Below are 23,088 nucleotides of genomic sequence, written 5' to 3' on the forward strand. Positions count from 1 at the left end.
GCCTTTGTTGTCACTAAGGAAAAGACGTCTGTTGCTCTAATTGTCATTCATTTGTTGATAAAACTTCTTTTCTCTGTTTACTTTTCATTCGGTTATCTTCATGCAGTACTTCTTCCTCATTTTCCATATTCTCATTTTGGAGCTCTTACTAGATGGATCTTGGATCTTCTCATTTTTATCTTCCATGCTTTTTTAATTTCTCATATCTGTGTGTGATGAATCAGAAATTTCCTAAGTTTTCTGTCTGCCAGTATACTAACTCATTATCTTGGTTCAATCTGCTATTTATGTATCTACTGAGATTTTAACTTATTTTGATTCCTTTGAAATCCATGTAATTTTTACTTTTCATTTCCTACTCAATGAGGTCTCTATTATTTCCTTTATGTAGCCACTTGAAACCTGCTTACCTAAAAATAATTTCGATTGTTCTATAAATCCTGAGGGTATTAATTTCACTGATAGTTTCCTTGTGTTTGGATTTGATTCATCTGTTTGAATGACTGCATTAAGGATATGGATGATATAAAATATAAAGTAGGTAGAATTAACCATGAAACACATGAAATATTTTTTTAACAAGTATTTTGTGATGGTGAATTTAGATGGATAGTAACATAAATAGGGCATGGAAAAGAAAGACAAAGGCAAAATAATATAAACAGCAAAGTGTTAGATTAATTTGACTAGCATGGAGTGGCTAGCTTATGATTTCAGTGATAAAAGATATGAGAATTATGAGGTTTCTTTCATGTATAGATTGGTGGAGCATCAAGAGTACTTTTACGAGTTTAATTTTATGCTTAAGATTAGTTCATTTTTTTCCTTTTAAAAATCTTTTATCTGCATACTTTCTGAGTATATTAATGAATTTTTAAGAGAGTTTGTGATTAGAGGTTGCATCCATCTAACTGTGTTTTGAAAAGATGAAAAAAGATATCTATTGTTTAATTTTGGGGTAAGCATGAAATTTTACAGAGTAGAAAACAGTTGTGAATGGAGGATGAAAGTGGTAAGCTTGTAAACGTAAATTAATATAATGTAGATAGTGGAGACAGTTATTACTGCCTATAGAAGAACCTACTGAGACCAAGATTATCACTGAAGATTTTCACTGGTTAAATATTTATTTTCTGAGGCTAATTTATTTTACTTGTGTCAGGAATATTATTTCATCGCCTAGTACTGATTCTGACATTTATGATATAATTATTTTATTATTTTTTTAAGATAGGGACATAATTTAATAGATAAAATATCTCACATGTTCCAAATGCAAGAAAATTCTATTTTTCAGGAAATTTCACAGTGTATTGCAACTAAAATTTTTAGGAAAGTAGTAATAGCAAGTACTATAACCTTTCTTATCTGCTGTCAGAGGACTTTTGGTTATCTTAAATTATTGATTATATTGTAGACATCTCTTACACTCCTTTTCAAAAAATATTTAAGCCATGTCACAACAAAAGATGGGAGTGAAATATGGTTACTAAAAATTTAGTCCTATGCAAAAAGGAAGAGGAAACAAACATGCTAACCACATATGGTCTGTATCGAATTTTAGCTAATGTAGTTGCTGTGGTTGAATATCAATTTTGCCTTTGAGTTTCCTGGAATATAAGTAGTTCTTCTTATCAGAAGGAGGAAAGCCTGAGTTCCTCAGCAGTGACAGTTCCTGACTTCTATAAGAAAAATATTAAATAATGGACAAATCATTAAGAAAACAAAACAGAACTACTCTGCCAGGTTTAAGCCTGCCTTCAAATTGATCATAGTCTTTGGGGGTGGTGAGGAGAGGCATTTAATCTAAATTCTAAGAGGGTATAGGCAGGAAATTCTTTTCCATGAAGAATTGTGATCTACTTTGATAGAAAGTAAAAGTTAGCAGAGAAAGGACTAGAAAGAAATGGTTGATTTCTGCAGGAAAGGTGATACTTTCCAAAGGTGCAGCATGCATTAGTAGCTGAGCCAAGATAGTTTGTGTCCAGCAGTAAATTCTGTAGTTTGATAGAATTGGAATTTAGGGAGAAAATTGAAAAGAAATGAGTTGAAGTAGGCAAAAGGCCTTCAAGGATTCACATCAAATATTAATGCCATTTTCGTATAACAGTATTTTTTAACAGCCTTTATATTTTACTACCACAGTTCCCAAACTGTGCAACAAGGCTCTCTGGGGTGCCTCAGCAGACTCTCAGGATGTTGCAGTGTACTTTAAAATTTCCGGGGAAACACAGTGACACCATTTGTTGAGTATCATGTGAACTAACTGGACTCAGGTTTCAATATTAGATTTATCTACATTCCCTTTATGGAGGAACAGGAAATGAGGCTGGGAGTGTCCAATCTGAATTCAAGGGTTGAGAAATTGTGAAGGTACCCAATTGTCAGACACAGTCCATTAATAAGTGTGGTTATTAAAGAAAGAAAAAAAAAAAGAGTAACGTTTTCTTTCAACTTGTGTTATTTCAATCAGCTACTAAGTTATCATAATTTAACTATTTATTAAGTAATTAGGATCTTAGTATTTAGTAAACAGAATTGTTACATATTTCTCTTGGCCTGTGGGGCATATGGTAAAAATTACTGATGCACTAAGGTCACCATGAGCCAAGAAACTTAGGGAGTCTCTAGCTTAGTACATAATATTAAAGCACAAATTTGTGAAAGCAGTTCATATTTTCTAAGTCTGTGAGGATAGAAATAAAAATATCTACAGAAATGAAGTTAGCTTAAACTTTTTCATCTGAGCATTGTTTGCCTCAATCCACTTTACCTGAATCTAGACAGCAGAAATTTGGCATTTTATTTTTTAACAGTAGTAATATGCTATTGTTTTTGATAACCAGCCAAAGGTAGATTCACAGCTTTGGAAACTGAATAAATGGATAATAGGACTTACATTCCATTATAAGTAGTGAAAAATGTAGACATTTTTTTTTGACGCAGATACAAGATCATTCTGTATCCACATAGTTGAGGATCAGAAATTTACGGCCAATCAGGTATAGATCACTTATCCTAGGAATTCTTTTTTTTTTTTAAGTTTATTTATTTATTTTGAGAGAAAGATAAAGAGCCAGCAGGGGAGGGGCAGAGAGAGAGGGAGACAGAATCCCAAGCAGGCTCCACGCCATCAATGCAGAGACAGATGCAGGGCTCAAACTCAACAACTGTGAGTAAGATCATGACCTGAGCCACAACCAAGAAAGAGTCGGACACTTAACCAACTGATCCACCCAGGTGCCCCTTATCCTAGGAATTCTTAATCTCAGATCCATGGAATCTGGAAATTATATATACAAACATGAAATTTTCTTTGTCCTACTGTTTTTTGTCAGAGTTCCAAAGCGGTTCCTGGACCTAAAAAGCTTAAGAACAGATTTATCAACTACATTCTTTGCATAGTATGCCCTTTGGCACAGAGTAATTTGGTCCAAAGCCAAGATCCCATATCTTCTCATATATTAACTCATTATTCTGCAAGATAACCTGGTTTTTAGAGGTTAAGAATTAGATGTAAAAAGTATTTTTACCTAGTAACTTAAATAGAACTTATTTATATGGTTATGATGAATTCTCAAAGAAATTAAGGACAATTTTTTAATTAATTGCATCTGTTCAAAAGCTACATAAGGGTGCATAGTGAAATGTTTCTCATTTTTATAACCTTTTATAACAACAAACTCAATACCTCTTCCCCAAAGTAAACATTATCCCTAAGTTTTATGTTTCAGAAGTTGAAAATTTAAAAACCAGTTGTATTAGAGTAATGGAATTTAAAATAGCAAATGATATACAAATAGCTAGGGCATAACTTTGGTTTGTAGATTAGATGTACTTACCCAATCTGATTTTTACGTTAAGATGAATAACTGGTACTGTGTATTGTCTTAGCTTCTATCAGTAAGACATAATTGAGACATATTTTCTGGTAATGATGTTTTTATAGTCAATCACGTTATCAATTGGGATAATTAGCCATGAAATATATAGAGTTCTGTATATAGTCTGTCTGAATCCTGATGCATTTAATTCATTATCCAAAAAATGATCATAAGGATATAACTTTATTTTTGCCAATATTTGTTTGGTGTGTGTGTGTGTGTGTGTGTGTGTGTGTGTGTGTGTGTTAGAGCACATGTGCGTGCACATACCAGCAGGGGAGAGGCAGAGAGAAAAGGAGAGAGAGAATCTCAAGCAGACTCCCCCCTCCCACCCCCCCACCACCAACCCCTCTGTGAGAGCCCTATGTGGGGCTTAACCTCACAACTGAAATCATCACGTGAGCTGAAATCAAGAGATGAAGGCTTAACTGACTAAGCTACTCTGGTGCCTCCACTATTAGTTTTTTAAAGTTTTTTTTTTTAAATAGAAGATCAAATAAAATTATATCTTACCTTTGGAATTTGATAATAATTTTTACTTATTGAGTGACTGTACAATGGGCCAAGAATTGTGCTTGAAGCTACACATAAAATATTTTGTATTATCACAATAACTCTGAAAGGTGGCAATATTATGTAGATTTTACAGATGATTAAACTGAATATTTATTTGAAAGGTTAAATAACTTGCTCAAGGGGTGCCTGCGTGGCTCAGTCGATTAACGGTCCAACTCTTGATTTCTGCTCAAGTCATAATCTTGCAGTTCATGAGATCAGGCTTCGCCCTGACAGCGTGCAACCTGCTTGGGATTCTCTGTCTCCCTCTCTCTCTCTGCCTCTTCCCTGCTTGCTCAATCATTCTCTCTCTCTCTCTCTCTCTCTCTCTCTCAAACTGAACATTAGAAAAAATAAAAAATAAATAAAGGTTTAAAAAAGTAGCTTGCTCAAGGTTCATAGTGTAGGTGTTAGGGTCTAATTTGGGTTCATAGGATATCAGAAATCCACTGTCTTTATACAACCCTAAGATGCCTTTGTGTGTAGATGTGTTTATTTTAATATAAATTTGTCAGGTAATGCTATTTAGTGAGTGGGCAGAGTTTTTTAACAGGCTCTTATATGGCAATAATAAAGGTAACTAGTCTCTTGCTTACTAAGAAAAGAATTAAATGTAATTAGGTATAATGTATTTAATAAAGAATCACTGAATACACAGTTTTGTTCTTATGCTGCACATTTTACTGAGCAGCTAACTTTCCTAAACTATCACATTTGTATGTTTTTTGTTTTTTTTGTTTTTTTCCTGTAGGGAGATTCCCGGAGTCTTCCATTTTCTGAGAATGTGAGTGCTGTTCAAAAATTAGACTTTTCAGATACAATGGTGCAACAGAAATTGGATGACATCAAGGATCGAATCAAGAGAGAAATAAGGAAAGAACTGAAAATCAAAGAAGGAGCTGAAAATCTGAGGAAAGTCACAACAGATAAAAAAAGTTTGGCTTATGTGGACAACATTTTGAAAAAATCAAATAAAAAATTAGAAGAACTGCATCACAAGCTACAGGAACTAAATGCACATATTGTTGTATCAGATCCAGAAGATGTTACAGGTATATATGTATTTTATTTGATGTTTTTATAGTACATTAATAAGTATATCATCTTTGAAATTAGTAAGCTTTGTGAAGCTATAGTTTTTAGTTTTTCTGTAAGTACAGGGACTGTATTTTCTCTGATAGTTAAAGTCTTGTTTATATTCTGTTCAGAAGTACAGTGGCTTGATGGATATGAAAATTGAAACGTTTACTTAGAGATGAGTAACTTTGCTGTCTACTCTCTTACCCTCTGTCAGTAAGACATCACTTAGAGTTATTTTTCCAAGATTAATGTTTTGTACTGAGTCAACCACATGCTCTTACCTGATTCATCCTTGTGATCAGCAACACGAGTTTGCCAGATGACTTTTAAAGTTAAAAATGTATTCTGTGACCGAGGGATATTTTTATTCTTTGCAAACGTAATTAATCAAACCTATGACCTTTGTTCTTTGTGCTCGAAGCAACTGAATTAACAACTAAGCCAACAAGCATATCATTTGAAAAGGAAGAGGAAAATTTTAAAAACCAAACATTACTTTTTTTTTCCTTAAATATAGAAAATAAAAGGAAAATCTAACCCATAAGTTCAACCTAAGATTTTTAAACAGTGGAATTAACAAATGTTCATGTTGGAAATTTTTCAGTGGTACAGAAAGTAAAAACAGAAAACTAGCTCTCTCTACCCTAAGCTCTTTCCCTAAAAGGAGCATTACTTTTTGTTGTATATCCTTCCTGATAAAAATTTCTATATTTGTATCAATATTTATCAATATATACATTCTTCCTAAAGCTTTATACATTAAAAAAATCATATAAGACACATTTGTCTAATAGTTTGTCTTTGCAGAGATGGTATTTTGAGCAAGGTTTGTAATCTCTGTAACCTTCAATGTATTCATTGGCAGAGAAAAGGAGTGGTATATCTACAGTAATGTATCCAACTGCATAGAAATTTTAGAATTTATAATTCTCTGAGAATTTAGAATTATCTAAATTCATAGAATTTAGAATTTAGAATCTCTGAGATTAGTTAATAAGAAATAACAGATATAAGCAAAATTGAATTTGACTAGTACATGAATTTGACTAAGAACCTCAAATTACCAATCTAAAAAGTTGCATAAAATACTTCAGGTATTCAGCGTACTTGATAAAACTTATTTTAATGTATCAGTTTCAACATCTAGGACTTTAGGAATTTCATTGGAGACTCTCTATGTAGAGATTTCAACCTTGTAAGAATAGTTGAATCTTAAAAATAACAGAAATCATAGAGAAACCAGTCTTCTTATTTTAGAATTGAAGTCATACCAATGATGTGAATTAATTTCCCCAGAATAACAAAGTTAGCTAAGAACTCTTCAACTCCTTATCTAATATTATTCTCTTACCCACACATTCAATAATTGTATATAAATGGAAATTTATATTATGAAAATACTTTTCTTAGCAATATCATATAAACTTAGAAATAGCTTGTTCTGTTGGAACTCTGCCGAGCTCTGTATTTTTTGCCCATTAGACTGCTTTAGGAGAGGTCTAAAATAAGAAACAGCCCTGGCGCTTTAAACTCTGTTTATTTAGAGAAAACATTTTTTCCTCACAGAGTACTGATAACTACCTTGTAATTGGAATATTGAAGAGTTTTTGCCACATGAAGAATAGCCTATTTCGTTTTCCCAGTCCCTCTTAAAAAACTAACTCTACTGAAATATAAACTACATATGATAAAATGCATAGTTTAAGTATATCATTTGATGAGTTTTAACAGATGTATGTACCTAGGTAACTGTCACTGCAACCAGTGGATCCTGAAGATTTCCATCACTTCATTGGTTGTCTTGCATACATTAATTCTCAATCTCTAGTCTGCATCCCTGGCTTTAATCAGCCACTATTCTATCGTTTGTAACTTTAGGTTTGTCTTTCTTAGAGTTTCATATAAAGAAATGAGCTTTAGGTCCTACTGTCAAATTCTTTTCCTTTCTCAGAAGCCAATTTGGTTATCGCTGTGAAACCTTCCCTGACTTTGAGTTTATTAAAAAAATTGTTCTTTGCAAATGGCATATTCATACAATTTGGTAATAAGTTGTTTTTTTTTTTCTTTTTCCATCATCATTTATTTAATAGCAGTCAAAAACAGTAAAAAAGACAGGATTAAAAGTAGTTCAAAATTAAATTTAGGTCGGATTGCCATAAAATTTTCTGTGTTTTAAATTGCATATTGGGGCGCCTGGGTGGCTCAGTCGGTTAAGCGTCTGACTTCGGCTCAGGTCACGATCTCGCGATCCGTGAGTTCAAGCCCCACATCGGGCTCTGGGCTGATGGCTCAGAGCCTGGAGCCTGCTTCTGATTCTGTGTCTCCCTCTCTCTCTGCTCCTCCCCCGTTCATGCTCTGTCTCTCTCTCTGTCTCAAAAATAAATAAACATTAAAAAAAAAAATTAAAAAAAAAAAATTGCATATTAAGGTAAACAAAATCATTTACTTTAATTAGGTCTGACAGGAAGATTCAAGAATGTAGTTCTTTGCTTTCAGTCCTGTAAAGTATGTGGATTAATAACAAGTGTTTATTAATATTAATAACTCTCATCTTAGAGGTATGCAAGCCTAATGCTCAAAGAAAAGGGACATAATTTAAGTCTGCATTATATGAATAATTACTCTGTACCTAATTAGGCCCGCTCTCACTTTACTTCTGAAATAATTAACTCTTAATGTTTAGCTTTTTATTTGTAAAATAAGGAGTTTTATCAGATGAACTTCAAGACTTAACTATAAAACTTTCTGAAATATTGCATATTATAATATCAAGATCTGATCATTTGGGACTGCTATTGGTAAAATATATTGAGTGTTCATTTATTCTTAGGAATAGCAAGAAATTAATTTTTTTGATGTTTTCTTCAAGCCCATAACTGTTTACCTTTTGTATACTTTAAGATAGTCTCATTGGAACTAGCCCACATAGAAGTTATAAAGATACTATTAGATGAGGTTGAATGTACCTTAAGAAAAAGATTATTGGATCTCTGTCAAGTGGAGTGGTAATCTAAGTCTTAGTTGGCACCTGAGACTCCAAAAGGAAATATTTGGGAAAGAACCGGTATCTTGAATATTTCACTTTTGTGTATTATCCCTAGAAAAGATGATAAGAATGTATTTCATATTTTGTGAAGTATAGCTGGTAATTTGTATAGTATAAGCTTGTTTTCATCTTATTTCCTTTTCTTATACCTCTTCCCATTTCCATCTTCTCATACTTCACCAAACTTAGACTGATTTTTACCTATTAAAGTAATGGATATTTTCTTTAATATCTAGAAGATACAGAAGGGAAATACTGATTTGGTATAGAACCAATAATGTTGGAGTTTTTTTAGAGTTAACTTCAGAAATTCCTCTAAATTCTGGAGATAATAACTATATTAAAGGAGTTTTCTTTCCAAATGAAGTTTATGAAGTGTTTCTTGAATAGAAGTAAAAATTTAATTTTTTTTTAATTCTTGACCTGTCTACCTAAGTAGGGCATAGAAATTGTAATTGACTTTTATATGTATTAAATATAAGTGTGAAATATGTAGCCTGATTTGTTATGTGATTCTACATATTTTTTATTTCTCACTGAATTTCTCATTTTGAGATAAACATACTTTGTATTAAATTTTGGATTCTTAAGGAAAGGGTTGCCATTGAGTAGTTAGCAAGTCACTTATAACACCCCTGGATTTCTTTCCTCATCTTTAAAATCATGAGATTACATGACTCATAGATTCCTAACCTTTGAATTCTTTAATGATACACTTAAAAAAAAAAAAAACTAATACACAGTGACATTGATTCTTTTTTGGTATACCATTTCATAAATTTTAGTATACGCTAGGTTTATCTAACCACCATAATCAGAAAAAGGAACAGTGCTGTTTCTTTGGAGTCACACCCTCTCCTCATTCCATATTCCTTGGCAACCACTGGTCTGTTCTCTATCACTATAGTTTGCTCTACTTTTCTTTCTTTCTTCCTTCCTTCCTTCCTTCCTTCCTTCCTTCCTTCCCTCCCTCCCTCCCTCCCTCCCTCCCTCCCTCCCTCCCTCCTTCCTTCCTTCCTTCCTTCCTTCCTTCCTTCCTTCCTTCCTTCCTTTTTCTTTCTTTCTTTCTTTCTTTCTTTCTTTCTTTCTTTCTTTCTTTCTTTCTTTCTTTCTTTCTTTTTTTCTTTCTTTCATTTATTTATTTATTGTCAAATTGGTTTCCATACAACACCCAGTGCTCATCCCAAAAGGTGCCCTCCTCAGTATCCATCACCCACCCTCCCCTCCCTCCCACCCCCCATCAGCCCTCAGTTTGTTCTCAGTTTTTAAGGGTCTCTTATGCTTTGGCTGTCTCCCACTCTGACCTCTTTTTTTTTGTTTTTTTCCTTCCCCACCTCCATATAGTTTGCTTTTCAAGAATGTCCTACCAGTGGAGTCGTAAAGTGTATAATCTTTTGCGACTGACTTCTTTCACTCAGCATATTGCATTTTGAGATTCATCCAGGTTCTTGCATTTATCAATAATTCATTCTTTTTTATTGCTGAGTAGTAACTCCATTGTATAGATATACCACAATTTGTTTATCCATTTACCAAGAACATTAGGGTAGTTTTCCAGTTTTTGTTAATTATCAGTAAGGCTGCTGTATCTACCTGTTAATAGATTTTTGTGTGAACATGTTATTCACTTTAGTAAATACTGAAGAGTGTGATTGCTACATCGTGTGTTAGAGTATGTTTAACATTATAAGAAACTGCCAAAATTTTTTCCACAGTGACTATACCATTTTTCATTCTCATCAGGAATATGTGAGAGCTCTGGTTGTTCCACATCCTCTCTGGCTCTTGGTATTGTTAATATATTTTTTAACCAGTCCAACAGATGTATAGTGGTTGATGGCACACATTATTGTTGTCAGAGGTAGGAAAGAAGAAAGATAAGGTAGCACTATCTTAAGGAGAATTTATGAAAGAACTGCATGCCCTAGGTACAGAGTTATGTACAGAATGAAGAAGTCTTCTCTACCAGGCAATACAAGGACAGTTTTCAGACATTAAGATGTAATATAACAGGTACAAGCAGTTCTGAAATTTTTCATGCCTACGTTGTTTATTTCAGCTTAAACAAAAAAATGTTACAGCCCACAATCTTATCCATGCTATTTTTATAAAATATTAAGAAAGCTAAACCAGAGTTTGTACTAGTTACAGAATTTCTCAGCAGGGTGCCTGAGTGGCTCAGTTGGTTAAAAGCATCTGACTCTTGATGTCGGCTTAGGTCGTGATCTCACATTTGTGAGTTCAAGCCCCATGTCAGGCTCTGGGCTGACAGCATGGAACTGCTTGGGATTCTCACTCCTTCTCTCTCTGCCCCTCCACTCCCTCTCTCAAAATAAAATAAACTTAAAAAAAAAAAAAAGAAAGGAAACTTCAAAAAAAAAAAAAAAAGAAAAAGTTCTCAGCGACATTACTTTAGTTGATGACATATGACAGAGGCCATCCTGAGTACACAAAATAACTGATTAAGCATCCATTAATAATACATGAACATTCCTATAGTCTGAGCATGTTGAGATGGCTATATAAGGTGAGCCATTTTGTTTAAATAAAAAAGCTGGCTTTGGGGGGAAATACAAACAGTTAATATAACTGTAACACATGGCAAGATTCTGGAGCAGTTTATTCTTAAAATATCAGTTTATAAATACCAGGTAAATACCAGAATGATGGTGAGTGAACAGTAGCTAAGACTTGAGATGGAAGTTTGTGAGGGAGATAGAGTGCTTCAGCATACTACTACTTTTATTAATTTAGATTTGGCTAGGTTTGTTTCAACAGTATTCCCTCGTGCTATCTTTTTTAATGCAATAAGTAAATAGACTTATTCCATAATCAGCCATCCTGGCTGTCTAAGTACCAGTTAATGAATATTGATCACTGGGCATCAGCTGTGTATAAAATAAAGATCAAAGGTTATATGATCTGAGATCTCATCCAAGTTGGACCATTATATTGTTGTATGGTTGTACACCACTTGCATCCCCTCTAAGTCTTGTTTTTCTCATTTGTAAAACCTGGAGGATAGACTATATATGCCCTTTCTAGGGTGTTTTGTGAATAAGGCATTTTAATAGCTTGACGAACGGTCAGTTATGAGCACCTAAGCTCTTCTAATTCTGAACATGAAACCTCTTGTTGGATGTAGATAAAGTCTGAGGAAGCTTTCTTGGGGTTGGGAAGACTCAGGGTCAGCTGTGTTACTATATACCTCCAAATGAAGGAGCCAGTTTAAGAATGGACCTTAAGTAATCAGGAGCCTTCTAAGGATATGGATTGTTCCTATGTTCTAGAACTCTAATTCATCTTGGAAGCCAACTGCTCAGTTGTGGTTTTGGAGAAAATACTAAAAGCTCCAAAAACAGCGTATCTTTTGCTCTAAACGTTGTTGGTGAAATTACCAACAAATTGTTTTTACTCCTCATTCTGGCTCTGGAAAATCTCCTTCCTAGGGACATTTTAACTACATCATATTTTCTGGTGACTTCCAAAGCAGTACACCTGACTAAACTCTTTAATTTTATCACTGTTTTGTCCCTCCTCCTTTGCATAATATCTAGATATTTATGATGTAACCAGTTCCCTGTATTAAATTCCCTTTGTTCAAAATATCTAGTGTGGTTTCTGTTTGTCAGCTAGACTGTGAATGGGATACCCTCTTTTCACATCACACAACAAACTTAGAATACTTTAAATCCAGTCTGCTTAACTACACTTAACTTATATGCCATTGTTGTCCATATTCTAGTTCTATCATTTTATCTTCAGTTCCACAAATTAGATGTAATTATTGTTTCATATAGTCATTGTTGGTTTATAATTACCCATATGTTTATCATTTTCTTTGTCCACCATTTCCTCATGCTTTTTAGACCTTCCTTCTAGAATTATTTTGTTTCTTTTTCGTCCTGAAGGTATACACTTTAAAAAGATACTTCCCTAGCTTTTCTTAAGATATTTGTCTGCAGTGTTCTGCTTTTTTAATAAAATGGTGTAGATTTCCTTTTATTTGATTTGCTTAGGATTTGTTAGGTTTCCTGAATCTGAGATTATATATTTCATCAATTATGGGAAATTCTTAGCCCTTGTTTTTTATTTGAATACTGCATCTCCTATATACTCTCAACTTTTCATTTTAGAGCTCCAATTAGATGCATTGACAATTTCTTCAAATCCTCTCCATTTCTCCAATATTCTTTTTACCTGTGACCAGCTTGCTCTTTTTCACATATATTGTATTTCTAATTTTATATAATTTTTAATACTAGAAGTTCTGTTTTGTTAATATTTTACAGTCTCTTGTTCTGGTCATTCTTTTGATATCCTTTGTATTTAGTTTTACCTATTAGATACACTTTTTCACATGTGGTAGAAAATAATGATAATAAGTGAAATTTTTGCCACATTACAGTGTAGTGTTCTCACTAGTGGTGAATTTTTTTCTACCTGAGCTTTGTGATTTCTAATTGTGTGCACATTTTCACTGGAACTTTATCTGTGGGAATTCTTTTAAGTCTGGATTTAAAATGCATTTTTTTAAAAGAAGATTTGCATATTTTTGGTAAGATGCCTAGAAGCATTATCAACCTGAGGCCAATTAAAATAAATTTAAACTAACTTTTTGGTGGCCACATAGATGATATGATTTCCTGCATCAGGCCTATGTGAGAGCAGTAGGAATTTTTTTTTTAGTGTTTATTTATTCTTGAGAGAGAGAGAGCATGAGCAGGGAAAGGGCAGAGCGAGAGAGGGACACAGTCTAAAGCAGGCTCCAGGCTCCAAGCTGTCAGCACAGACACAAGGCTCGAACTCATGAGCTGTGAGATCATGACCTGAGCCGAAGTCAGATGCTTAACCGACTGAGCCACACAAGTGCCCCAAGAGCAGTAGGAATTTTTAAAGAATATCCATTCTCCTTCCCCACAGTCATCCCAAGCCAAAGACAAGTCAACAAATAATTCAGCCATTATGGATGGCACTTTTTGAGCTTTCTGTTTTTAGGTTTCTTCTGATCTGATTGCCTGCTTTGTAGGATTACCTCACAGCCTTTTCTTGAGCTCTTATTAAAATCCAAGTATTATTCCACCAGGATGATGAAAGCTTAGCAAGTCTCTTTTTATCAGAAAAGCAAAACCATTCTCAGAAAAATACACCTACAGATGTCATACTTGTATCTGCAGTAGGATTGGGTCACATGCAACATGCACTGCCTTCTTCCTAACCCCCAACTGCAAGTGAGACTGAGAAATTTTGTTTTATTTTCCCCCTTGCCTCTTATTTTAAGCAAGAGAGAAGGAGATTGAAGATGGAGTATGAAGTTAGTCAATCTATAGCATCAGGTACTTACAGATTGCAAATATTTTCTAACGTTTTAGTTTAAGGTGTTTCATAGCACTTTGAATTTTATAGGTAATTGTTATCCTTTTTTAACTTAATTTTGGTGACATTAGTTTCTTAAGATGTCCATTTAATTTTCAAATTTATTGACAAAATTTATAACATCTGTTATTCATTTAAAGTCCACATTTATCTATAGTAACATTCCCTCATTCATTGATAATATTGGTATGTTCTCCATTTTTCTTCTTTGATCACTTTTCTGAGATTTCCCATATTAACATTATGCCCCCTTCACTCCTCCCCCCTCACGCACGTGCACACACACACACACACACGCACACTTTACTGATCCTTTCTTTTGTGTATTTTATTTTGTTAATCTCTGCTCTGACCTTAATACTTCCTTTCTCCTGTTCTCTTTGGAATTACATGGATTTTTTTTTTTTTAACTAACTTGAGGGGTGCCTGGGTGGCTCAGTTGGTTAAGCCTCCGACTCTTGATTTTGGCTCAGGTCATGATCTCATGGTTCGTGATGGGTTCAAGCCCCACATCGGGCTCTGTGCTGACGATACACAGGGATCTCTCTCCCCCTCTCTCTCTGCCCCTACCCTGTTTGCTCTCTCTCTCTCAAAATAAATAAATAAACTGAAAAAAAACAAAACAAAACAACTAACTTGACAGATGCTTAGCATCTTAAATTTATTCTCTTTTCTAATATATGTGTTCAGGGCTTATGAATAATCCTCTCAGTATTGCTTAGTTGCATCATAGAAGTTTCCATATGTAAATTTTTAAATTTATTTTCATTGATATATAATTTACATGTAACATTTTGTAAGTTTAAGGGATATAGCATGTTGGTTTGATACATTATATATTGTAATATTATTATCACCCTAGCATTAGCTGACACCTTTATCAAGTCACATCATTATCATCTTTTATGTGGTGGGAACAATTAAAATCTAGTCTCTGCTGTGCATTAGATCTCCAGGACCTATTTACCAGTTCCACGTTTGTACCCTTAAAGACATGTCCTCAATTTTCACACCCTCCAGCATCTTGTAACCACCATTCTACTTTCTGTTTTGTCACATCTTGGCTTCTTTAGATTCCACATAGAAGGGATAATATACATATTATGTTTCTTACCCCATTCAGCATTATGTCCTCAAGGTCCATCCATGTTGTCATAAATAGCTGAGTAATACATATTCCATTGTGTGTGTGTATAAATACAAACACACACACCCTGTGTCTTCTTTATCCATACTACTATTGATGGATCCTTAGGGGGTTTTTTTTCCCGTATCTTGGCTATTGTGAGTATAATTTCCTTTAAATATATACCCAGGAGTGGGATTACTGAATTATATGGTAGTTCTATTTTTAATTTTTTGTGGAACCTTCATACTTTTTCATAATGGCTGTACCAATTTACATTCCCACCACCAGTGTACCAGGGTTCCTGTATCTCCATAGCCTTGAGGACACTCATTACCTCTTGTCTTCTTGATGATTGAATGCTTTCTTCCGGGAAAAAAAAAAAAAAAATTTAGTTCCTCTACCCACTTTTTAATCAGATTTTTCTCCTTTTTACTATTGCGTTGTGTGGGTTCTTTATGTATTTTGGATATTAACCCTTTATTAGATAATTTGCAAACACTTTCTCCCATTCTGTATGTTGATTTTCATTTTGTTAATTGTTTTTTGCTGTGCAGAAACTTTTTAGTTTGGTATGGATTGAAGTTATTTTTGCTTTTGCTGCTTGTGTTTTTGGTGTTATATCCAAAAAACTATTGTCATGGCTATTGTTGAGGGCTCTTTCCTACATTTTCTTCTAAGAGTTTTATGGTATCAGGTCTTATGTTTAAGTCTTTGATTCTCTTTGGGTTACCAAGATTTGTCTGCCTATTACTGGATGCTAATGTGGATAAGATGGCTCCCAGGTCCTTTGGCCTATGATGCTAGATACCACAAATTCCACATAGATGGATGTGTAATTTATTGTTAAAAAAGAAAGACAAAAAGGAGGAACATCTGTGACACCATGATACCGATATCACCTAAAGTTTTTAATGAGTTTGAAATATTTTTTCTTTTTCTTTTTCTTTCTTTTTTTTTTCTTGAGAAAGAGACTGCACCTACAAGTAGGGGAGGGGCAGAGGCAGAGGGAAAGGGAGAGAGACAATCTCAAGCAGGCTTCATGCTCAGTGTGGAGCCCCACATGGGACTTGATCCCACGACCATGAGGTAATGAACTGAGCCAAAATCAAGAGTTGGATACTTAACCAACTGCACCATCCAGACACCCCTGAAATATTTTCTCATTTTCATTATGTCTTTGTGGTCTCATGAACTGGTTAAAAGTGCATTTCTTGGGGTACCTGGCTGCACACACACTCTCTTAAAAAAATGTGAGGGGTGCCTGGGTGGCTCAGGCGGTTAAGCATCCGACTCTTGACTTTAGCTCAGGTCATGATTTCCGGGTTTGGGAGATCTAGCACCACGCCAGGCTCTACGTGGAGCCTCCTTGGGATTCTCTTTCCCCTTTTCTCTCTGCCCCTCTCCTGCTTGCATGTGGTCTCTCTCAAAAGTAAATAAATAATTTTTTAAAGTGTTGTTTCTTATTAAACATGAGGACTTCCCAGTTATCCTTTATTTACTGATTTTTTTTAATTTTACTGTAGTGCCTTGTGCTGATACTTGTTTTATGTTCTGTGTGTGCCAAAAAAATAATGCACATTCTCCAGTTGTTGCGTGTTATCCTTAGTATGTTTATAGGTTAAGCATTTAGTTGTTAGTGTTAAAATCTGCATCCTTACTGGATTTGTGTCTGCTTATTCTATTAATTACTAAAAACACTGTTAATATTTAATGGAATGTGAAATTGCTGTTTTCTTTTGAATTCTGTCAGTTTTACTTTCTTTTGTATCCATGTTATTGAACACCCACTAATTAGGATTGATTGGTCTTTATGATGAATTGAACCTTTTATCATTGTGAAATGACTTTCTTATCTCCAATTATTTTTGTGCCTGAAAAGTATCTTTTGTCTGTTGTAAATATAGTTTGGGGTTGGGATTATTGATTGAATATTTTTTTCTAGTCTTTTACTTTCAACTTTTCTGTATTACTATGTTTTAGATATGTCTCTTGTAAATAATACATATAGTTGAGTTTAATTTTACTCATTTTTACCTAGACAAATCTTTTAATCAGTCTAAAGTCTTTGTCTTTTACCTAGATCATTTGGTCCATTATATTTAAATAATTACTGATATATTTGGGTTTATATTTTGTGCTTTCAGTGTTTCTTCTTTCTTGCCATTTTTATAGTATTTTGAAACATGAGTCAATTATTTTGGAAATTTTGGTTAATTTAGACAGTACAAAATGCATTCTTATCAGAGACTGTAATGTTAATCACTGTTCTTTCCCATCTCCATACAATTCAAAGGCCTTAGAATGCCTAGTTTTTTATTCTAGCCTCTTGAAACCTTTACATGACTTTATTATTGATTGATACATAGTGGTCATTTAAGGTTTCTCGCAGTAAACCATTTTCTGTGCTCTTCATTCCTTATTTTTCTTTTGATATACCTATTTCTAATCACTTTTAGAGTTTTCTTTTTAAGAGTTTATAGTTGTGACATTCTTTCCATCTTGGTAGTCTTTAATTTTTTCTTTATTCTTGAAAGGTATTTTCACTGTTTGCAATATAAGCTTGATAATTGTATCTTGTAAGGAAACTGTCATTCTGTCTTCTTCTAGCTTTCATTACTATTTTTGAAAAGTCTGTTGTTAATCTACAGTATCTCCTTAAAAGTACCCTTTCCTTGGCTGCTCTTAAGATTTTCTCTGTCTTTGATTTTTTGAAGTTTTACCATGATATGTCCATGTGTACTCTTTTCCTCTGTATATTTCTGTCTGAAGTTGATTGAATACCTTGAATTTATGGATTGATATTTTTATAAGTTCTGAAAAATTTGTCATCTGTTCACATAATGTCTTTGAATCATTTTTCTTTTTTGCTCCTGAAACACAGATTTAGATTTTTTTTTGCTCTCTGTGTCTTTTAATCTTTCATTTTGTATTCCCCCCACCTCATTTTTAAACTTCCTTATTTTTCATGAGTAATCTGCTATTTTTCTATATCTAATTTGGTGTTAAACTCATCCATTAAAATAGCTAAGTATAAGTCCCAGCACTGAAGATGCTTGTAGTCTCAGAGGGAAAACAGACATGAAAATAGATTATTGTAACACTATATTATACACACCCACACACACACACACACACACACACATATATGGGAAGAAGGTATGCTTTGAAAACATATTAAAAAGGGGATCAGATTGGGGGATGGTTAGCAAAGAAAAAAGTAATGCCTAAGCTGAGTTAACAGTAGTATGGAGGAAGTCAAGTGCATTGCATTCTGGGATGATAGAGATTTTTTTTTTTTAAGTGAACATAGAGTTTGATGAAAAATAGTAATGGAAAGTTAACTTAGACCTAGTCAGCATACAGCCTTTAATGCCTAGCTCTGAAGGTGGGACTTTATTTGGGACCTCTCTGATTCTACTATGTAAACATTATATTAAAGCCTTCTTAGTGAATTTGTATAACATATAGTTGGTTGTTTTTTTTTAATTTTTTAATGCTTTTATTTATTTTTGAGAGAGCCCAACAGAGCGCAAGGAGGGGAGGGGCAGAGGGAGAGGGAGACACAGAATCCAAAGCAGGCTCCAGGCTCTGAGCTCTCTACTTAAGACTAGATTCAAGGGCGCCTGGGTGGCTCAGTTGGTGAAGCATCAGACTTCGGCTCAGGTCATCATGATCTCGCAGCTTGTGAGTTTGAGCCCCGCATTGGGCTCTGTGCTGACAGCTCAGAGCCTGGAACCTGCTTTGGATTCTATGTATCTGTCTCTCTCTGCCCCTCCCCAGCCCTCTCTCTCAAAAATAAACATTTTATTTAAAAAAAAAAAAAAATTCAACATTTGCTGTTCTTAGAGTGGAAAAATAATTTCATCTTACAAAATTTTTAAAAATTGCCTTTTTTGAAAGAAGAGAACATTAATGGGGAATTCTAGTAAACGCTGTTTTGAAATGTGTTTTTTTATTTATTTATTTTTTTACATTTATTTATTTTTGATAGGCAGAGACAGAGCACAAGTGGGGGAAGGGCAGAGAGAGAAGGAGACACAGAATCCGAAGCAGGCTCCAGGCTCTGAGCTGTCAGCACAGAGCCTTACGCGGGGCCTGAACTCACAACTCATAAACCACGAGATCGTGACCTGAGCCGAAGTCGGACGTTCAACCAACTGAACCACCCAGGCGCCCCTGTTTTGAAATGCGTTTTATGTGAAGAAAAGTGTTTAGCAAATATACCGGCAACCATATGTTTTATAATGCTGTAATTTACCATAACCTGTAAAAAAGGAAACTGGAGAGAAGAAAAGTAGCTCATTAAAAGGAAAGGTAGATTGGGGCGCCTGGGTGGTTCAGTTGGTTGAGCATCCAGCTCTTGGATTCTTGGTTTCAGCACAGGTCTTGATCTCGGGGTTTGTGCTGACAGTCTGGAGCCTACTTAGAATTCTCTCTGTCCCCTTCACTCTCCCCCACTCATGCTCACTCACTCTCCCTCAAAATAAATAAAAACTTAAAAAAAAAAAACAAACAAACAAAAGGAAAAACCAGGCTCTGTGCTGACAGCTCAGAGCGTGGAGCCTGCTTTGGATTCTGTTTCCTTCTCTCTCCTCCCCTCCCCTGCTCATGTTCTGTCTCTCTCTGTCTCTCAAAAATAAATAAATGTTAAAAAAAATTTTTTTTAAAAAGGGGCGCCCGGGTGGCTCATTCGGTTAAGTGTCCAACTTCGGCTCAGGTCATGAACTCACAGTTTGTGAGTTCGAGCCCCACATCAGGCTCTGTGCTGACAGCTCAGAGCCTGGAGCCTGCTTCGGATTCTGTGTCTCCCTCTCTCTCTGCTCCTCCCTTGCTCATGCTCTATCTCTCTGTCTCTCAAAAATAAATGAATGTTAAAAAAAAATTTTTTTTTTAAGAAAAAAGGAAAAATAGGTGAAATATGAAGAGGACAGAAAAGTGTTTCTCTAACTTCTAAAGGAGTAAAAAATGGGCTTTATAAAACAAGACCTATCTAAGGTTAAATTTCTGCCTTGGCATACACTTTTTGACTTTTGCAAATTACTTGAGTTAAGTTTTGGTTGTTTTTATTTGTAAAGTGAGGTTATATTACAAAACTTTGTGAATTCCTTCGAAGATTAAATAAGCAGAAATACCAGCTACTTAACTGTGCCCTGACATGTAATTTTATTGAGCCCTAAACATTGGCCTAAGCACTGTACAGGCTTTATCTTCACAATAACCCCCAATTTGTGGCTGAGCAAACTGCAACACAGAGATGTAAATGTATGACCCAGACCACACCAGTAAGCAGTAGCCACAGGATTTTAACCCAGGCATTTGGACCTCCAGAGCCCAGACTCCTAATCATTATATTATTTCTCATGTTCTTCTAATCCTTATTAAAACTGACAATACTTTTCTTTAAAAATAGTGTTAGATATTATAATACTGTTACAAATTCATAGACTGTTAGAATCAATGGATCATTCACTGCCTTAGTACAACCTATTTTAATGTGCAATAATTTATCATACAGCATCCTTTACAGATTATAATCTAGCTTCTGTATAAATGCCTCCAGAGACAAGGATTTTATTGCATTTTAATGGAACTATTTCATTGTTAAATAATTCAAAATGTAAAGAATTTCTTTATATTCTGTGATAAAATTTTTGCCCTCACTACCTTTACCCATTTGTTCTAATTCTCTTGCCCTAATTCTCTATAAGTGGACAGTTTCTTTCATAGACAGATATTTAACAAGAATCCTTTCTCTTTCTCATCCTAAACTAAATACCATCAACTATTTTACAGATAACACATTTCCACACTTTTCTCAACTGAGATCCTTCTGTGAATGCATCCCAGTTCTTTTTTAAAATGTGCTTACTATAAATTAACTTTGTATGCCATATTTTATGTGGTTATGATTTCTTTCAAGAGTCGTTTATCATTTATGTTAAGAAAAGTTTAAAAAAAACAAAGAAAACCTAATTATTCACAATCTGAATACACTTAACTGTTCAGTCATTACCAATGTGAATTTCATTTGTGGCCTCAACAGGAGATATGCTTATACTTCATACAATGAGTATGACTAGCTAATGTTTATTGAATATCATGCACCATGCCCTTTTCTAAGCTCTGTACATGTAACTTATTCAATCATAATAATCCTGTGAGCTTGATGCTATTTTTACTTTTTTAACAGTAAGGATAGTGAGGCACAGAGCTGTTAAGTAACTTACCTTCTATGACCTGGTTTGTACTGAATCTCAGTTCCAAAACTAAGATTCAAACCTGGGTACTCTTAACTACTATTATATATATGTGTGTGTATGTCTTAGTTTAGGCTGCTTCAACAAAATACCATAGATGGGGTGACTTAAAAAACAGACATTTGTTTTTCACAGTTCTCGAGGCTGGGAACACTGAGATCAAAGTGCCAGCAGGGGCAAAGTTCTAGTAATGGCCCTCTGCCTGGTTTGTAGGCAACATCTTTTCTCTGCATCCTTACGTGACAGAGAAAGAGCATCCTAATGATCTAATTACCTCCCAGAGGGCTCACCCCCAATACCATCACACTAGGGGTTCAACACATGCGTTTTTGGGGACACTTAAATATTCTGTCCATAGCAATATGTTAAGTAGTGCTTTTGTGAGCCTAATCTGAAAAGTTGTCTATACTTAATATCAGTTTTTTATAAGAATATGTCCTCTACAAAATCACCTTTTGGAGCAGCTCATTTATAATGCAAGAAATTCAGTTACAGTAGAAACCTTTCTTGAATTTGAATCTCAGTTCAATAATTGTGCAACTTTCCCTATTTCCTGATGTGTAAAATGTGGATAATATCTGTCTCAAGTTATTTTAAATTTAAGGTTAATATGCGTACATATATGTATTTGTGTGTGTGTGTAATTATACTGTCATATATGTAAGTATGCACACACGAGAACCTAGCATGGTTGTTTACAATGTTTTTAAATGGCAAAAAAGCAGCTTAGCGCAGGAATTATTAAGGTAGACTTTGGTATGGAAGTAACTTACTAGATATATGACCTGGGCCAGTTTCTTAACTACTCTGTACCCTAGTTTTTTTTGTTGTTTGTTTGTCTGTTTCTGAAATATGGGTGCAATGCTCATTACAGGGCTATTTATGAGGATGGATGAGTTTATAGAGCACTTACATCAGGATGTACACTTTGTAACATAGTATATAAATGATAAAATTGTATTTTATGTCGTTATTTAGCATAGCACCTGTATTTTTGCAAGTCAGTTAACAAATTATGTTGAAATGTTTTTAAACTAATGAATTTTTTGAAGGAATGTAAAGCCAAATATAAAACATACTCATTAAAATCAGTTGGTCACACCATCTTTTATTGCAGAGGAGAGAAGGGAACCCTGAAGCACAAAGGTTAAGTAACTTGCAGTTTAGACAGTTTTCCAGTGGTTGCCAATACTTACAACTAAATCAGGTCTAGTACTCTCGTCTTCTAGCTTATTTTTTTTTATAACAAGAGACCTAGGGCAGATAAAACACAAAATAATGAACTTCAACATGATGAATTTTAGTATTCATGATGTATTATTAGTATTTCAATGATAATGGATTATTCAAAATAATGAGAAGGTTCTAGCTGAAGTTTTTGTTTTTGTTTTAAAATAGAAGCACCATGTATGCTTTATGAGAAGCCATGGACTTGAATTTTTGGATATCCCCCTACCAGCAGTGTGGTATTAGTCAGTATCTTTGAAACATTTTCCGTTGTGACTGAACATCCTCCTAATAGAAAACAAAATGTGAAGTCCTTTATATATGTGCTTAGATTATTACTATAAAGAATGCTGGCATTATATTTGAAGTATCCTTAGTTCTACTTAAAAAGAATTACTTTAGAGGAATTTGTATAATGTTTAAATGTGCTTTGCTCTCTAGTCAGGTAATGAGTAGAGATTTAGTTTAATTGTTGGATATTTTGAATAGATTAGTCAAATTAATTTAATTTAAACATAATAGTGTTGAGAAAAC

At 34.3% G+C, this 23,088-nt stretch overlaps 1 protein-coding gene across 2 annotated transcripts in view; it reads left to right on the forward strand.

Moving 5' to 3' along the window:
• PKN2 (protein kinase N2) overlaps nucleotides 1-23,088 on the forward strand; it is a 128,188-nt gene that overhangs the window by 42,413 nt on the left and 62,687 nt on the right. For both annotated transcript variants that reach the window (XM_027058676.2, XM_027058677.2), the window contains exon 2: nucleotides 5,191-5,491. In XM_027058676.2, the coding sequence (XP_026914477.1) occupies nucleotides 5,191-5,491 (301 nt within the window). The remainder of the gene's footprint in view (nucleotides 1-5,190; nucleotides 5,492-23,088) is intronic.

The sequence above is a fragment of the Acinonyx jubatus genome, chromosome C1 (genome assembly GCF_027475565.1).
Source record: "Acinonyx jubatus isolate Ajub_Pintada_27869175 chromosome C1, VMU_Ajub_asm_v1.0, whole genome shotgun sequence".
In the NCBI taxonomy this organism is placed as follows: domain Eukaryota; kingdom Metazoa; phylum Chordata; class Mammalia; order Carnivora; family Felidae; genus Acinonyx; species Acinonyx jubatus.